Here is a 17586-nt window from a genome sequence, read left to right as displayed (position 1 = left end):
TTACCACTTGTCATCTCGTTATCATGACATGGAGGAAACAAATCAGGCGGCTTGCTTCAGATTAGCTATCATCAGTATACTTCCAACTCCCTGACAAATCCTTTTTATCGCTGGTGTTCTTAGCCAAGACGTGATCAATTGGAAACAATAATCAATATGCTTAGAAACTCATGTTTTGAATCGCTGGTGGAAAGTGTCCATCTCAGCACTTAGTTAACATGCACTTCCTCCATAATGTATGCCATGCTTGGATTTGCATCTTGACCTTGGGGTAAATCAGCAGTAGTGATTTATTTTTCCATTTCACATTATTTTTACATTTATGTATATTTTGGATCTTTTGTCGATTCAAAGTTAATTACAGAACCAAATTTAGTTAAGGGGGACATTTTCTTATGATTAATGCCATTAAAACACATTAATACCAGGTTAATTCTCCACACCCAAAGAAAAAACCTTGTGAACAACCCAACTAAAGTCAAACATGCTGCAAAAACTTTCTCCGTTCTGTTCTGTTCTGTTCTGTTCTGTTCTGTTCTGTCCTCCTCTTCTGTTCTGTTCTGTTCTGTTCTGTTCTGTTCTGTTCTGTTCTCTTCTCTTCTCTTCTCTTCTCTTCTCTTCTCTTCTCTTCTCTGGTCTTTCCTTTTCTCCTTCCATGACACAGCAACCCCTCACACTCCACCCCTTTAAACAAACACTCCCTTGTTACAACATTACCAAGCTCTCCCATGGAAAAAATGCATCACACTGAGCCTTAGGTATAAGTGTGGACCCAAGTGAGCAGACACACACATGCAGACAAATGTGCATGCCCACACGCATACACACTACACACACACACACACACAGAGAGAGAGAGAGAGAGAGAGAGTGAGAGAGAGAGAGAGAGAGAGAGAGAGAGAGAGAGAGTGAGAGAGAGAAGCCCCTGATCTTAGACTAACACTAATTTCAAGCACCATTTTATCAAATTCCAGTTTGGAAAACTAGAAAAATACGAGCCAAAACTCATAGATATACAACAGAGTGATTTGGTACAAAAGTTCTCTACTGTGAAAGATACAAGTCAGAGAGAGATCTTCACCAAAACACTCTCAGTCACCGGTTGCTGGCAATCACAAGGGGAGAAACATCTTGTCAATCAAAACAAATGCACTGAATATGTTGTTGCAGCTCAGCAGGCAAGGCTGGGATGGAGCCATTCCAAAAATATGAAAAAAAAAATACAAACATTTACTTTGAAAAGGTGAGTAACCCCAAATCTCAAAGAGTCTGATGGCCATAGAGGGAGGAACCAGGGCATCTTGCCACTCACTATGTATTAACTTGACACAAACTGAAGGACAGTAAGCAACAAAAAAGCAGCATACACACAAATACACACACACACACACACACACACACACCACACATTTTTATACTTTTAAAACATTATACATTATACATTCCTTTCTAGTACATTGAGACAAGACAAGAGAGAGACAGAGCGAGCGATAGTTATCATTCCCCCACCATAAGTGTTGCAACTGTGCTTTGCTGCATGCATGAAGAAAAAGGCTAAGACATAAACACATTTGTGAGAAAGAGAGAGAGAGAGAGAGAGAGAGAGAGAGAGAGAGAGAGAGAGAGAGAGAGAGAGAGAGAGAATGAGTGTTTGGGATGAGAGGGGGGGGGTTGGGCGGCATAATACTGTCTCTCCCCATTGTGTTTATCCTGCCACTAAGCAAGCCACTTGCCCCGCAGTGCAATGGCAGGAACCAATCTCCTTAAAGTAATTTGCAATCACTGTGGCCGAAAGGGCCTTCCGCATCAATGAGCTTTTGTGAGACATTTCATTTCAAAGTTGAAATGAAATTCTACGCTAGAAATATTTGCCACCAAATTTTATGCAGTGGCTTTCTCTTACTCGTATTTGATTTTTGACATAGAAAGGCTGTCAGTGGCTCAGTGGTTAGCAGCACTGTCGCCTCACAGCAACAAAGTCCTGGGTTTGGATCTCGGCCCCGGTCCCTCCTGTGTGGAGCTGTCATGTTCTCCCCGTGTTCCTGTGGATTTCCTCCAGGTGCTTCGGTTTCTCCCCACAGCCCAAAGACACGCAAGTCAGGTGGGTGTGAGACTTTAAATTGCTGTCTATCTGTCTGTCTCTCTGTTTGCACTGTGATGGACTGGCAACCTGTCCTGGGTGTTTTCCTGCTTTCCGCCCAATGCATGCTGGGATAGACTCCAGCCCCCTGTGACCCTGAATAGGAATAAGCGGGTATGAAATGTGCATGAATAAAAACTCTCAGACTCTCTTTTCATATGTTCATGAAAAGTGTTCGTGTTGTTTTTGAATAGATTATATCTCATTCTTTGTATCATTTGTGCTTTAACGGTGTATATATACCATTTATATTCTCTCCATACAGTTTTAGGCACTGTGCATAAGTGGTCCCTGCACAGACAGTCAGTGTGCTGCTGACAGCAGACTGACAGACAGCAAATGGGAAACTGAAAAACCATACTGTAGGTCATGTTGTGAAACCAGACACCAAACACTCATCTGTTCCTAGGAGTAGTTGCTCATCTCAGTATGACGAAAGTACTGGATGTGGAGAAACTGCTGCACTTTTGAAAAAAGATTCAGCTAAAATTCAACTAAAAAGAGTGCCAACATTCAAGTGCTTATAGCTTTATTCATGCAACCTACTCTCTTTTCATGCTTATCACATTACGTTACTGTAAGACCAGCTTTGAAGTAACATTCGGGCTTCTTGAAACAGATCACTCATGCAAACTCAGGTGTTGTGGAACAATATTGTACCTATTTTAACACTGTGAGGACATGCAGACTGTTCAAACCAAAACCACTGATAGTGTATGGCTAACTTGTTCTATGTGCCTTTTTGTGCTATATCTGCAGAACTAATTAGTATTTCTTGAAAATATATAATAACATCCTACATAATATTTCAATGGTGAGATCTCCAACTTTCCAAAAACTCTCAGCTAGCAGAGTCACAAGTTTATTATCAACAGCAGTGGAACAAGATAACGGAGCTAACATGGCTGCCAGTGATGCAAATACTCTTGAGGCCAAACCTATCCTCAATTTAGGAAAAAAGACATCAGTGCCAGAAATATTTCATGTCACATGGCTTTTATTTTTTTTCTGTGAATGTGTGGCATTAGTAGGATACAACAACTACAATATCCGTTTGAAAATACAATCATTGAAGAGGATATTCATGAAGCCTATAGCCTTTTTTAATTCCACTGTGACTTCTAACCTTGAATTCCTGATTGAGGATTGGCTGGAGTAAAACCTTATGGGCCATGAAGGCTTAAAAAGAAATTTTAGGGGACGCAAAATTTATGAGGGGCAGGGGCTACAAATTAATTCTGGCACATTAGCAGAAAGATTGATTGATGTGCTCTGTCCTTGTCACATAAACTAATAAAGTTTGTAATAAAAGTGTAAAAATGTAATAAAGTAATAAAGTCAAAGTCAAAGCAGTATTAATAACCTTTGTCAGCTGTCCAGAATGAAAACAACACTTTGGTCATTAAGTTCCTGAGGATGAGGCAAGAACCTCAATGAAATTCAGCCTTATTGGCATACGATATGGCACATTACATTGATTGATATGCGCTGTCCTTATCATATAAAAGTAAAGCAGGAGCAATATGGCCATTCCAGACGTCCATTCATTGTTATTCTCTTGCTCGTTCTGCAGAGCCTAATGTGATCTGACAGTGTTTGTGGCACAGTGACAATCTTATGTGACACAGCCAGCCAGCTTCATAATCAATAAAGTCGGGGCTCTAACTCGCTAATTGTCTACACCTGACTCTCTCAGTCAAAACACAAGCTGTTTTTTCTTTCAGTTTTTTTTTTTTTTTTTTTTTTACATTTTTGCCATTATGATAATACTACTATACACAGTGAAAGTTGCTCTTCACTTGCAACATAGAATATGAAATAAACAAATATAATACAATTAACCCAGGCTGCAGCCTTAGGATAAAAAGAAAGTAAAAGGTATGCAGTAAATGAAGATAAGAGTTCTTGGTTTTTCTGAGCTCACTCAAATCTACTGTGGCCTGGTTTGAAATTGGAGTTTCCACCAGAGTCAAACTGGGGTCAGTTTGATTTATTTTTTTTTCCATTACAATTCTTATTTCCATCACAACATTTTGACCGATGCACTAAACTCTTGTTAATGCTACTTCATTTCAAGCACTGACTTCAAAATAACTCCAAGGCAAGTTTTCTACTGGCCGCTTTCCCACAATCACACTAAACCCAGGAATTTCTGATATCATGTCTGATCTCGGATCTGATACTCATTGTAAACGAACACCTAATAAGTTACGATTTCCTATGATGCCCAAAGAAGTGTGTTTGCATTTCACTGTCCAAGACCTGAGACTCACAGGTGCAGACACAGGTGATCCAAGCTGAATCCCTTTATAGCCACACTAATATGCAGAGAAATGCCCAAATCTAGCGTGATGGCGAGTAAGCGGCTGACGGCAGTGTGCTGTGGTTCTAGAGGGAGGTGTTTGTGTCTTTCTCCTGCGAGGCTGTGGTTCTGCTCTTCTCTCTGGCCATCAGCGACCGCCTCTTCCTGCTGGACAAGGCTCCCAAGGGTCGGATCTTCATCTCGGTGAAGTCCAGGGACACCAGGTGGCCCTTCCATGGCTCCCAGTTCACTCCCTGGCAGAGGGGAGAAGAGAAGAGTGAGAGAGGAAGAGATGGGGAGTAAAGGAAGGGGGGAGAGAGAGGGAGGAGAGAGAGAGAGAGAGAGGAAGAGAGAGAGAGAAAGAGAGAGAAAGGCAGGCGGGAAGACAGACAGGCAGAATGACAAACACTAATAAATACCAGCCTCTAGCTTCATTTCATGACAGTACAAACTTGTTTTGACTGTTATTGCATTTCATCAACAAACATTGCGGGAGATATCTGGAGCAGCAATATTATGGATGAAATCTCGACAAGAGCAGAGAAATCCCCTGGCATTTCCTTCGGTATCAGTCTCCCTTAGACATAATAACTGTTGTTGTTACCCTATCAGCCTGGTAAAAAAACACTTACGTTTTATACCGGGTGTGAGAAATGTGTTCTCTTATCAGTGCTGATGGATTCGGGGCATTTCAGCTTCACCTCAACAATCCAAACAAAACAACTTAAAGTAGGCTGGGGTGAAGCGTGTCTTTGATTGCTGACCAGGGAACTGCCTCCCTCCCACAAATCCTTGCTTTGTCGTACTGTAGCAGCATTTTGTTTTTTTGTTTTTTTTCCATTTTGTAGCTGTTTAGAAAAGATGATGTTAGCGATAATGATGATGAAGGCTGTTGTTTATATTATGATTATGATTGTGATTATGATAATTATTATTACAATAATCATCTTTGTGTTGTTGTTGTTGTTGTTGTTATTGACAGTAATTGTAGTAGTTGTAGCAGTATTATGAGTAGTAGTAGTTGTATTACTACAAGAAGTAGTTATACTAGTAGTAATATTGGTAGTATTGTCAGTAGTATTATTAATAAACAATGAGAAATAAATATACAAAACAAAACTCTACTCAACTTCTTAACTAAAACTGTGTGCCGAGTCCTCTAATAACTGTTGAATTAATCAAGAACAGCACTCAATGAATATTTTATTTGCCACAAAGAAATTTGGGCTGCAGGGGCACCGGAGTGGCAAACACTGAGAAACCATTAGGAACCATTAGTATGATTATTCAGTATCATGAATGATAGATTCGGTCTTCCTCAGACAATAACGCTTTATCTTACCTTATGAGCCAGATTTAAATACCAGGATTTTATACAAAGTTTGAGAAATCCGTCCTCTTATGGAAGGTGATGGATTCAGAGCATCACTGCCTTACAGGACCCTGACTATTAGCTTGGGTTAGTATAAACCTGCCGTTATATAATACTATCAGTGCCATCTATTGGTGTTAATGCACACTACACCAGAGAGCCCAAGTTACTTCAATAACATGTCCTGGATTTTTAGCTTTTGTTTTGTTAATGTTGCGCCAATTACATAAAGGTATGATCTGGGACACCTTAGGTTAAGAATTCATTTTGTGCATGTGAATGTGCATGCATATGTGTGTGTGTGTGTGTATGTGTGTGTGTGTGTGTGTGTGTGCGTGTGTGCAGACATGTGTCTACTGCCATGCAAAACCAGTTACAGAAACCATTTGAAGCTCTTCTCTTTACCCATTTACCCCCACATTGGTTGAGCTAAACCAAGATTCAGCATGTCGGCTACATACCGCTGCATGAGAGGAAATCACAGTTTGTGCACATAATCCAAATAACACCTGTCACACAACCACAAATTACCAACACAGAGATGCCTCCCTGCTCACTCACCAAACTGTGCCTGTTGTCACCCCATTTGCCGTTGAGGTTGGCCAGGTGACAGTTCTTGTACCACCAGGCGCCGCGGTGGGTCAGGGCGCAGTTACCCAGAGCGATGTCATTATCTGAGTCGACAGTAGACCAGGGCCGGCCCTGGTGGTAGGTCATAGCATCACCTAGGGAAGGAGTAACAGCCATCAACAACAATAATTATACTTCTCAAAAATATAAACAGCAGGCTGTACATGATTCAACCCCCCTCCCAACACCCACAATACATTTTTGCAGAATTTGCTCACTTCTCACTTCTTTTGTCTCCATCTGTTCCCTGACGGGAGAAATTTAATAAAATGCCAAAATCTAAGAAAGATATGTTATCTCAGCATATTGTGGCGTGTGTAGACACATGGCCCCACTTGCTGTGCCTCTATATCTGTCTGGCTTCAAAGCCTACTAAATCCCCGCCTTCGTCAGATACTGCCTTCCCTATGCGGTCTCTGTCTATAACTCTGACTGAATACAAGTTTCTGAAACAAATGCTCCATCTCCGTCTGTATTTGCCAGGCTTCAAAGGAAGAGACAGGTTACAATGATCCTGGGTGTAAGAATTTTTCATCGACCCCCTTCTATAACTGAATAGTGACGATGTTCTGTGATCGTTTCATGGAGGATGGAGACTAGTATTTACTCTTGAAGGGATAATTAAGCTTGATGGGCCCAGGTGCCCACTGCTTGAAACCCCTGTCTGTCTCATTGGCTCCCCTGCCTCTATCCTTCTCTATAATTCCTGCTGTCTGAACAAGGTTTCAGGAAAAAAAAAAATCCTTCCACCAGCTGTGCCGTTGTATTTTCTTGCCTTCAAAGCCAAGGCTCAGACACTGTCTCCTCAGTATTTATAATTCCTATAGTTTGAATAAAATTGAAGGAACAAATGTCCCACCAGCTGTCCCACTGTATGTGCCGATTGTAAGTTTGAACTTCTGTTTGACCGGGGCAATCTTGAAGTTGTCGTAGACAGCGAACGCCCTCTCTGAGCCGAGGCCCAGGTCAAACCTCAGCTCGTACTGGGTGGGAGTGTTTGTAAGCTCATAGATATTGTTCAGACCTGGGGAGGAAGAGAGAGAGAGAGAGAGAGAGAGAGAGAGGGAAAGAGAGGAAACACTCGATTTCTCCATCTAATGCAATACATTGGCGTTTCAATTTCTGAAAAAAAAAAGAGCAAAGACATTCCAGCACTCACCAAGCCAGAACTCGTCTGTCATGTTGCCGAAGCCGGCTATGTACTGTCTCCAGCGCTTCATGAAGTCCAGCCTGCCAGTGTTACGGCGCTGGAGCACCTGAGACAGAGCAGGAGGTGTCACTGAAAGCTGTTTCAAACAAATCTGTGTCTTTTGGTTGTTGCTATTGCCCATTCTCTGATTCAGCTATCAAATGCCACCACCAATTACCATGACTATAATTCATAATATTTATTAATTGCAAAATATTGATAATGATTAACATTCTTATCTGGGGGAACTATTGTGTGCTACTATATCAATATCGTTGCTTACCAGCCAGCCGCCTCCATCAGTGTCCATGTCGCAGAAGACCTCGATTGGTTTGGAGCGGTCATTATTAACATAGATGGTGTAGATGCCACTCTTCTTATTGCCATTCTTCATGATCTGAACGCAGTTCATGGGGAACGGGTAGAGCAGGCCAACTGGGGGAGAGGAGGTGAGGTGAGGTGAGGTGAGGTGAGGTGACGTGACGTCACATTATATGTTGTGACAGGATGTAGCATGAAATGATGTCATGGTCTGTTGTGATGAGGTGGCATCATCTCACATGAAATGACATATATTTATTATATATATATTTTATATTACATGGTGTAACGTGATATGATACGCCATGGCGTAACATGACATGACGTGATAGGATGTGATATGACGTGCAATGCTATGATATTACATGATGTGACATACAATCCACTGCAGATCCACTAAGAAGGTGGACATATTATATCACATAATTTCATATAATTTCACATCATATCATATCATACCATAAAATATGACAAAGGAGAAAAGAGCAGAACAGAATAGATCAGAAAAGGACAGCATGCACTTTTTCAGTGGACTTGGTCCCTCACAGCCAAATACTATAAAAGATAACAGTAGTAACTGAAGGCACCATACAGTTGCGTGTACTGACCTGTTTTGAAGACGGTCTCCACCACCTTGCTCCTCTTGGCTCCCCTGTAGGCAATCAGGGTGACAATGTAGCTCTTCCCCATCTCCAGACCGGACACGGCAAAACGTCTCTCCCCGGCTCCAAGCTGCTTTTCAACAGTCTGACCACAATACAGAACAGTTACAGTTAATCTTTCTGAGCACGCAATGCTACTACCATTTCAACCAAGTAAAATGTTTAAGGCATGATACAAATGCCTGTGACCAAGTCTACAGTATTGATGAATGATGATCATATATCATTCCTTAAACCTGTCATGTACACAGGCAAGAAATCAGTATAACCAGTTCTTCTGAAATCTTGAGATTTCCAGGAATAGATCAATGACCACATCTACAGTTTATGCATAACTTTACTACTTTACAGATTAATTTGCTACTTTTTGCCACAAGAGGTCAGTGTTCTACAGAGCTTAGATGTATGCACCTCCAGCCTCTATTTTAAACAGTAAAAACCCTAACAGTGTGTTATATAATACAAATGGTATTCTCATGCTTATATAGGCAAGGAGAGGACATAAAATGCAGCATTATATAATTCCTTACCCTGCTTTTACCACGGGTCACTAAAAGCGACTGTAGCTCTACTTTTACCCAATGGAGAATAAAGTTTTTTTGTGCAGCTTACTGCAGCGTCAAACTCAGTTTTCCAGATGAGGGTGGATCCTTCATATGTTCCAGTTCTATAGTGATAAATGCATAAGGGTTGATCTCTATATTTCCAAATGGTGTGACAAAGAGTGTAATACCTCAGCGGTGTCATTATCATTTTGCAGGTGAGGAAGAAACCATGGAGGAATCAATCTGAGTCAGCCAGTGTAGGAAAACTCATGTTGCCTGTATAGAGGCTATATTCTCCTGCCTGAAGATTGAAGATTTACTGTTGGCTCACTCTGCCAATGCACATAATGCAGCCAACAACAGAAAGAGTTTGAATCCCTTGCATGCTGTCTTATCTCTTTGCAACTGCTTATCTGTTTCTCTTCTCTTCGGCAAGAGGAGTACCACAAAACTTCTGAAGTCAGCCTACCTACATTAAAATGATCTATGCGTGTAAGCATGTGTGTGTATGTGGTGTTAAGGCTACACGGCTCTATACCTCCACGGTGCCGTCCTCAGCTCTGTAGGTGAGGATGTAACCCTCGATGTCAGCCAGCGGAGCGATCCAGATCAAGGAGGCAGACTCCAGAGTCACATCTGTAGCCTTCAGGTCCTTGGGGGCATCGATGTCTGTGGGTCAGAGCGGAGATCAGAGCGGCTTACAGCAGAAGAGTAAGGTGTGTATTTTATATTCATTTATGCATCCGTATGCTCGCTCATTCATTCATTCATTCATTCACTCAGCACTGGGTTGGGTGAGTAGAGGGTTTTGGTGTTGCTTTTACTTAATTGTATTTAGTAAAAATGGAGAAAATAACAACAAAAACCCCATGCATTCATTCATTCGTTCATTGATATGGCAATATTGGAATAAATTCGAGATGACTATGACAATCTCTCCACTCACAGTTTCTGCCAACTGTGAGTGGAGGGAAAAGTGGGGACCAATTGTAAATGACCCTAAAGTGGAGTATTGTCTGATGAAGGTCTCTGTGTTTGAACTTACCTCATGATTTAATATTTCTGTTAAATCATTGTTTAAATCCTCCCTGTCCATATTATTTTTAGGTTGCACCTTTGCTCCAGTTTTCAGAGTACAAACCTTTCTCTCACTCCTGAGATGTGAATTAAATGCTTTTCAAACACAAAAAAAATATTTTATTGTGCAGCATTCATCCCTCCTTATTCCTTTCATCCACCTCAAATGGTAAATGGCACATTAAAGTATTTGACAACTATAGACCTCTACTCTTTGTCAGCCTGAACTACACGGCTGTCATTCCACCTGAAGTGCAACAACAGCCCTGTCAACTGACCAAAGATGATTATTTCTTTTCTTTTCTGTTTGTTTATTACATGCCTCCACAGACAAAATGTCAGTTCTGTCCAGTCATCGTCTCTCTCATTTAACTGGTATGGGGGATTAAGCTGAAACAGACACTGACTGTCAACATGAAGCCCCAGGGAAGATAACTTGTCTGAGACAAAGAGGTCTGCTGTAATGGAGCCTTAATCTCCCATAGGGTTTAAGAGGTTAGAGAAAAGTGTCTTGTGAGCCTGTGTGTTACAATTAGGTACAACGCCAGTAAAAACAATCAATTCATTCAAATCAAGAGTTACTTATACATATTTTAAAATCACAAAATAGTATGAAGAGTGGCTAAATTTAATTTAGTTAATTTAATATTGCATATTCTTGAGTGGAAAGCACTACTTTTGAAAAAGTCTGTGAAACTTGGTGATGTTGGTTTGAGAAAGTTTTAACTGACACGTTAATGGTGCCTGTTATTAGGACCAATAAAGTCACAAATGTAATAACACTCGCCTTGATGCATCCCAGGTGATTTCTCCTGACACAATGACTTTCCTATTTGAACCCAGCACCAAGCCTGTAGCATTGATGGCTTCCGATGAGTTACGACGAGACAAGTTTATAATCCAAAACTCCGGCCATTTGCTGCCTAATTGAAAAAGATGCAGCCTTCACTTAGAGCTCCCAGATGATTTTACACAGATGATCTGGCTCACACAAAGACGTCCCTGTTCTAACTCATCCACCATGTGCTGGTGCTACTGTTTTTACCCCACACAGAGTTACGAGACGCGCCCAGTGACCTAACGCGGCCTGTGGGGAGCATATCCTGCCGGTACAGGAGTGCTTCGTGAGAGTACGTTTAGACTGAAAGAGTTTTGAGTGCCCTATGAACAGCAGTGTGTATGCTGGTCATGGTGCAGGCAAAAACAAGAAACATAAAATTTAATACGCCAAAGGTCATACCACAAAGAGGAATGCTGGGATGCTGATTTGTTTATGTGCAAATAAAATAATAGCCTTACTATGCAGAGTGAACCTGAGGAAGCTGTACTTGCAACATGTTTCCTTGTCTTCGTGAAAATGAAAAAAGATGGATTAACAAGTTTATCTCTTTGCTTTTGCAGTGGTCCTTTTGTGTTTTAATCATGTTCTAAATTATTGTCTACTACTTGTTGACTATATTTAAGAACAACATTTGCATGGTTTTGCTATAAAGAATACAAACCTATCCTCAGGTCCAAATGGTTTTCAGGTGTCTCAAAAAACTGGTGGTCTATTCATGATTTGACTGAATTACTAACAGTATAGGCAGTTTTGTAGGTTTAAACTGACTAATTGAAAAGGGAGTTACATTCACTTACAACTCCCATAAGATAACAGAACATAACAGATGATCAAAGCATCATAAAGGCATTTCCATCCAAACCCAAACACCCAGATGTCTGCCCATACAGTTCCTAACCCCTGATGCTTAACCCCCGACCCTTGTGTATCCCAGTGTAGCCTCAAAGGAAAAAAACAGAAGTCAACAGTATTGTCACAGGGAGCAAGAAAAGGGGGTACAATTACAACATATACAATGGTGTGTTTTACTCACTTAAAATGAAAGATATTCACACGCAAATTTCAGATCGTCACGTAAGTCTCCCTGTAACAAAGCTGTCCACTCCTCCCTTTTTTCTCTGGAGTGTAGTGACCTGACCTGCCTCCACTCCTGGAGCCCAAATCGCAATTCAGTGCTGCTTTTTAGCATAAACTGACATCTTGAGATTTCTTATCATCACCATATGAATGGAATTAGACCTAGTCCTCTTCATCTTGAGGGTAGTGAAGGAAGAAAGCAATTTTGCCAGTAACTCTTTACTTTGGTATCTCATTAACATCAATTTCTGGATTGCTTTGGATGTTAAATGAAGTATAAAAAATTCAGGAGGAAAGGGGGCTTTAATATTGACAGAAGAAAACCCTCCCTAATCGTTGTGCATTAACCTGTCTCAGCTTGTGTTGAGATCTTCCTGCTGGCTTTGTCCCCCTTCACAGCCCAGATGTAGACAGTGTAGAGGACTCCAGGCCTCAGGCCAGTTAGCCTGTAAGAGGCGCTGTCAGGCCCCACTGGGATCTCCGTACTGGAGCCCTCAGCAGAGCTGTAGGTAAGCATGTAGTCGTCAATTTCTGCCTGGACTCGGTCCCACGACACGCTGAAGCTGGACTCTGTTTCATCTCTGGCCAAGAGGTTAGTAGGAGCGTCCAGCTCTAGAGGGAAATGTTAGTGGAGGTGGTTAATACACTACTACACTACTGATGCAAACTACAAGATGTGTTGTTTCATTTCCATTGAAATGGAAATGAAGGAATGCATCGCATGCATTTTCTAAAAAATATTAGGTTATACAATGGTGAGTACATGGAAAATAATTTTCTTCTTTTGATTCCATTGGAGCTGATCTTTACCAAAAAGATATCTGATCATCAAAAAATGAGATACTCCCCAGACAAATGGTCCAGGCCTAACTATTCTTATTCTTATTTTTTATCAATATCAAATGTAGTAACCTGTCTCAGCTTGTGTCGAGATCTTCCTGCTGGCTTTGTCCCCCTTCACAGCCCAGATGTAGACAGTGTAGCGGACTCCAGGCCTCAGGCCAGTCAGTCTGTAAGAGGCGCTGTCAGGCCCCAAAGGGATCTCTGCACTTGAGCCCTCAGCAGAGCTGTAGCTCAACCTATATCCGTCGATTTCAGCCTGGACTCTGTCCCACGACACACTGAAGCTGGACTCTGTCTCATCTTGGGCCAGGAGGTTAGCAGGAGCATCCAGCTCTGCATATGAAGTCATGGTTATTGGAATAGTTCAATTATACTACGGTTTAAAACTGCTTTTAATATTCTACTGTTAAAGTGTATGCGTCAGAGATCTCATCTTGTCATTAAGGTTTTGGAGAGAGGTCAGTTTTCAGCCACCCTCTCCTAAAACATTTTCTGCTGGGGGCCTAGGAGAAAACATCCAGTGATGGGAATTGCCTTTAGTTCTCAACGCCCTCTCTAAAGAGCCTTTCAAGCCTATTAGGCACATCACTTTTAAATTGTTGTCACTTCAGCTAAGAGAGTGAATGATTTGTGACACTATCCGTCCACCCCAGTTGTTTACTGCCGAGAGGAGATGTGAGTGGCGATACACTCAGACAAAACCTGTCCTTTACACCTAAGAACATTAAAAGTTATTTTAGGTCTAGGACGATTCAATTGGATGTGTTCTATCCTCCTCCCCATGCTGGAGAGAGAAGGGAGAAACTGCATTGCTTATGCCCAGTGTGTGCATTGGCATGCTATGTGGAGCATACACCTACGTGCAATGGAGACAGAATGGCTGGCAAGCTCCTGTCTAAACAGAGACACTGGCTTTGTGATGGCATTTCACAAGCTTACGTGTTCGTGGGCAGAGACCCTCCAGTGGCTATATGTTCGCATTCTACATGAAGTGTAGCAGCGTCAACAGCCTTATTCAGTGGAATAAGTGTGAAGGAGATTCGTAGCGTCATGGTCGATGCCCTGTCTGTTCATCAGGTTTTATCTGTTGGATGTGTCTGGGTCTTTCTCCAGGTCTGTGCTTAATTCTGGGACACAGCTTTGCCCTCTAAGCCAATAGAGCCCTGTTAGAGGGCGGAGCCTGTGTGAAATAGAATGATAGTTACGCATGGTAACTCTAGTTCTATGATCACAGGCGGAGCCCTCTAACATCTCAACCTACTGCTCCACGAGTCACTGAAGACATAGTGGACGCAGAGTGTAGGTGTACTCGCCTTATGTAGGGCAGAGCGCCATAGGGTTGTATAGACTCATCCTGATTGGCTGAGCATTCAAACGCATCCAAATTTTCAGTGTGCTGAGGCAATAGAGGGGTTTTATTGGCTTGTGATCATAGAACAAGAGTTCTATAATCATATAACTAGAGCTATATAGAACTAGAGTTACCATGTGCAACTGTTGATTCTGGTTAGGTTACCATTTAGGAAATTGAAAGAGATTTTAAATTAAGAATTTTTTTTTTTTGCTTTATGCTTTTATGCTATCTTTTATAGTTTGATGTGGAAATTGTCTGGTCAAAATAAGTCTGATATCAAGTGTGGTATTATGTGAGCGTGTGTTTCTTAGCATATCTGATATGCTAAGAAACATAGGCCCAAACACACATTTTCAGGATGAGCATTTCAACCCAAATGTGGCCTTAGTTGGTTAGATCAGCGCTTTGGATTTAACAGAAACTGTCTGAGACCTGTTTCGGCTTGTGTCGAGCTCTTCCTGCTGGCTTTGTCCCCCTTCACAGCCCAGATGTAGACAGTGTAGAGGACTCCAGGCCTCAGGCCAGTCAGCCTGTAAGAGGCGCTGTCAGGCCCCACTGGGATCTCCGTACTGGAGCCCTCAGCAGAGCTGTAGGTAAGCATGTAGTCGTCAATTTCTGCCTGGACTCGATCCCACGACACGCTGAAGCTGGACTCTGTTTCATCTCTGGCCAAGAGGTTAGTAGGAGCGTCCAGCTCTAGAGGGAAATGTTAGTGGAGGTGGTTAATACACTACTACACTACTGATGCAAACTACAAGATGTGTTGTTTCATTTCCATTGAAATGGAAATGAAAGAATGCATCGCATGCATTTTCTAAAAAATATTAGGTTATACAATGGTGAGTACATGGAAAGAATTTTCTTCTTTTGATTCCATTGGAGCTGATCTTCAACAAAAAGATATCTGATCATCAAAAAATGAGATACTCCCCAGACAAATGGACCAGGCCTAACTATTCTTATTTTTTATCAATATCAAATGTAGCAACCTGTCTCAGCTTGTGTCGAGATCTTCCTGCTGGCTTTGTCCCCCTTCACAGCCCAGATGTAGACAGTGTAGAGGACTCCAGGCCTCAGGCCAGTCAGTCTGTAAGAGGTGCTGTCAGGCCCCAAAGGGATCTCTGCACTTGAGCCCTCAGCAGAGCTGTAGCTCAACCTATATCCGTCGATTTCAGCCTGGACTCTGTCCCACGACACACTGAAGCTGGACTCTGTCTCATCTTGGGCCAGGAGGTTAGCAGGAGCATCCAGCTCTGCATATGAAGTCATGGTTATTGGAATAGTTCAATTATACTACGGTTGAAAACTGCTTTTAACAAACAAGCTGTTGTATTTCACATGTTTGCCCCCTTATAGGGCTCTATTGGCTTAAGCACTCATCCAGTTCCCTCAGTGCACTGAAAATTTGAATGCACGTGCTCAGTCAATCAGGACGAGCCTATACAACCCTATGGCAATTTTCCCTATATAAGGCGAGCATACCTACACTCTGCATCCACTTTTCATCAGTGCCTGAAGATGACACCACTGCCGAGGACGGCATTGTCTGACACTCCCTACCCTAGACTGGTCACCGCCATCAGTCCCAACAACCAGCAATGCTTCAAGTACCTCGGCGCCAAGCATGCATCTCTGGGGATGGCGGATACATCGACTGCCAGGCCCTTTCATGGAGCCCAGCAGTCAGGAGCCATTTCTACCGCTCCCCACTGGACAACGCGCCGGCTGCGCACTTACTGGCTCTGCTAGTTGGTCAGGGAGTGGGAAGCCTATTCCACTGCAGACCAGGGATAAGCGGCCCAGTCGGCAATGCGAACAGCGCAATAGGTGTGATGCCCAATCTGGGCAAACCTTTTAAGGTTTGCCTCCTGAAAGGGACTGCCTGATACATGCAGGGTTTTCTGCAGCCATTGTACAGACTATCCGGGGCTCATGGGCACAATCCATCATTTCATGCTATAAAGCAAATTGGTTGGGTTTCCAAAAGTGTTGTGGAGAAAGGAATATCGATCCATTGAATTGCTCAATTGGGTCTATTCTCTCCTTTCTCCAGCACCTGCTAGAGAAATGGTTGGCACATTCTGCTCTTAAAGTTTATGCGTCAGAGATCTCATCTTGTCATTAAGGTTTTGGAGAGAGGTCAGTTTTCGGCCACCCTCTCCTAAAACATTTTCTGCTGGGGGCCTAGGAGAAAACATCCAGTGATGGGAATTGCCTTTAGTTCTCAACGCCCTCTCTAAAGAGCCTTTCAAGCCTATTAGGCACATCGCTCTTAAGTTGTCATCATTTGCTTCAGCTAAGAGTGAATGATTTGTGACACTATCCGTCCACCCCAGTTGTTTACTGCCGAGAGGAGATGTGAGTGGCGATACACTCAGACAAAACCTATCCTTTACACCTAAGAACATTAAAAGTTCTTTTAGGTCTAGGACGATTCAATTGGATGTGTTCTATCCTCCTCCCCATGCTGGAGAGGGGAGAAACTGCATTGCTTATGCCCAGTGTGTGCATTGGCATGCTATATGGAGCATACACCTACGTGCAATGGAGACAGAATGGCTGGCAAGCTCCTGTCTAAACAGAGACACTGGCTTTGTGGTCACAAGCTTACGTGTTCGTGGGCAGAGACCCTCCAGTGGCTATATGTTCGCATTCTACATGAAGTGTAGCAGCGTCAACAGCCTTATTCAGTGGAATAAGTGTGAAGGAGATTCGTAGCGTCATGGTCGATGCCCTGTCTGTTCATCAGGTTTTATCTGTTGGATGTGTCTGGGTCTTTCTCCAGGTCTGTGCTTAATTCTGGGACACAGCTTTGCCCTCTAAGCCAATAGAGCCCTGTTAGAGGGCGGAGCCTGTGTGAAATAGAATGATAGTTACGCATGGTAACTCTAGTTCTATGATCACAGGCGGAGCCCTCTAACATCTCAACCTACTGCTCCACGAGTCACTGAAGACATAGTGGACGCAGAGTGTAGGTGTACTCGCCTTATGTAGGGCAGAGCGCCATAGGGTTGTATAGACTCATCCTGATTGGCTGAGCATTCAAACGCATCCAAATTTTCAGTGTGCTGAGGCAATAGAGGGGTTTTATTGGCTTGTGATCATAGAACAAGAGTTCTATAATCATATAACTAGAGTTATATAGAACTAGAGTGCAACTATTGATTCTGGTTAGGTTATCATGTAGGAAATTGAAAGAGACTTTAAATTAAGAATTTTTTTTCTGCTTTATG

At 42.4% G+C, this 17586-nt stretch overlaps 1 protein-coding gene across 2 annotated transcripts in view; it reads right to left on the bottom strand.

Annotated features, from left to right (window-relative positions):
• Positions 1–3119: 3119 nt before the first annotated feature.
• tnn (tenascin N) overlaps positions 3120–17586 on the bottom strand; it is a 42632-nt gene continuing 28165 nt past the window's right edge. The window contains exons 11-21 of one of the 2 annotated variants that reach the window (XM_078287685.1): positions 15343–15606; positions 14786–15049; positions 13069–13332; positions 12505–12768; positions 9700–9830; positions 8563–8701; positions 7917–8068; positions 7604–7700; positions 7304–7468; positions 6376–6539; positions 3120–4696 (exon numbers count right to left, since the gene is read on the bottom strand). In XM_078287685.1, the coding sequence (XP_078143811.1) occupies positions 4529–4696; positions 6376–6539; positions 7304–7468; positions 7604–7700; positions 7917–8068; positions 8563–8701; positions 9700–9830; positions 12505–12768; positions 13069–13332; positions 14786–15049; positions 15343–15606 (2072 nt within the window). In that variant the 3' untranslated portion in view covers positions 3120–4528. The remainder of the gene's footprint in view (positions 4697–6375; positions 6540–7303; positions 7469–7603; positions 7701–7916; positions 8069–8562; positions 8702–9699; positions 9831–12504; positions 12769–13068; positions 13333–14785; positions 15050–15342; positions 15607–17586) is intronic. The other variant, XM_078287686.1, reaches the window with a different exon arrangement.

The sequence above is a fragment of the Centroberyx gerrardi genome, chromosome 13 (genome assembly GCF_048128805.1).
Source record: "Centroberyx gerrardi isolate f3 chromosome 13, fCenGer3.hap1.cur.20231027, whole genome shotgun sequence".
NCBI classification, from domain to species: domain Eukaryota; kingdom Metazoa; phylum Chordata; class Actinopteri; order Beryciformes; family Berycidae; genus Centroberyx; species Centroberyx gerrardi.
This window is presented reverse-complemented; position numbering and strand designations above follow the sequence as displayed.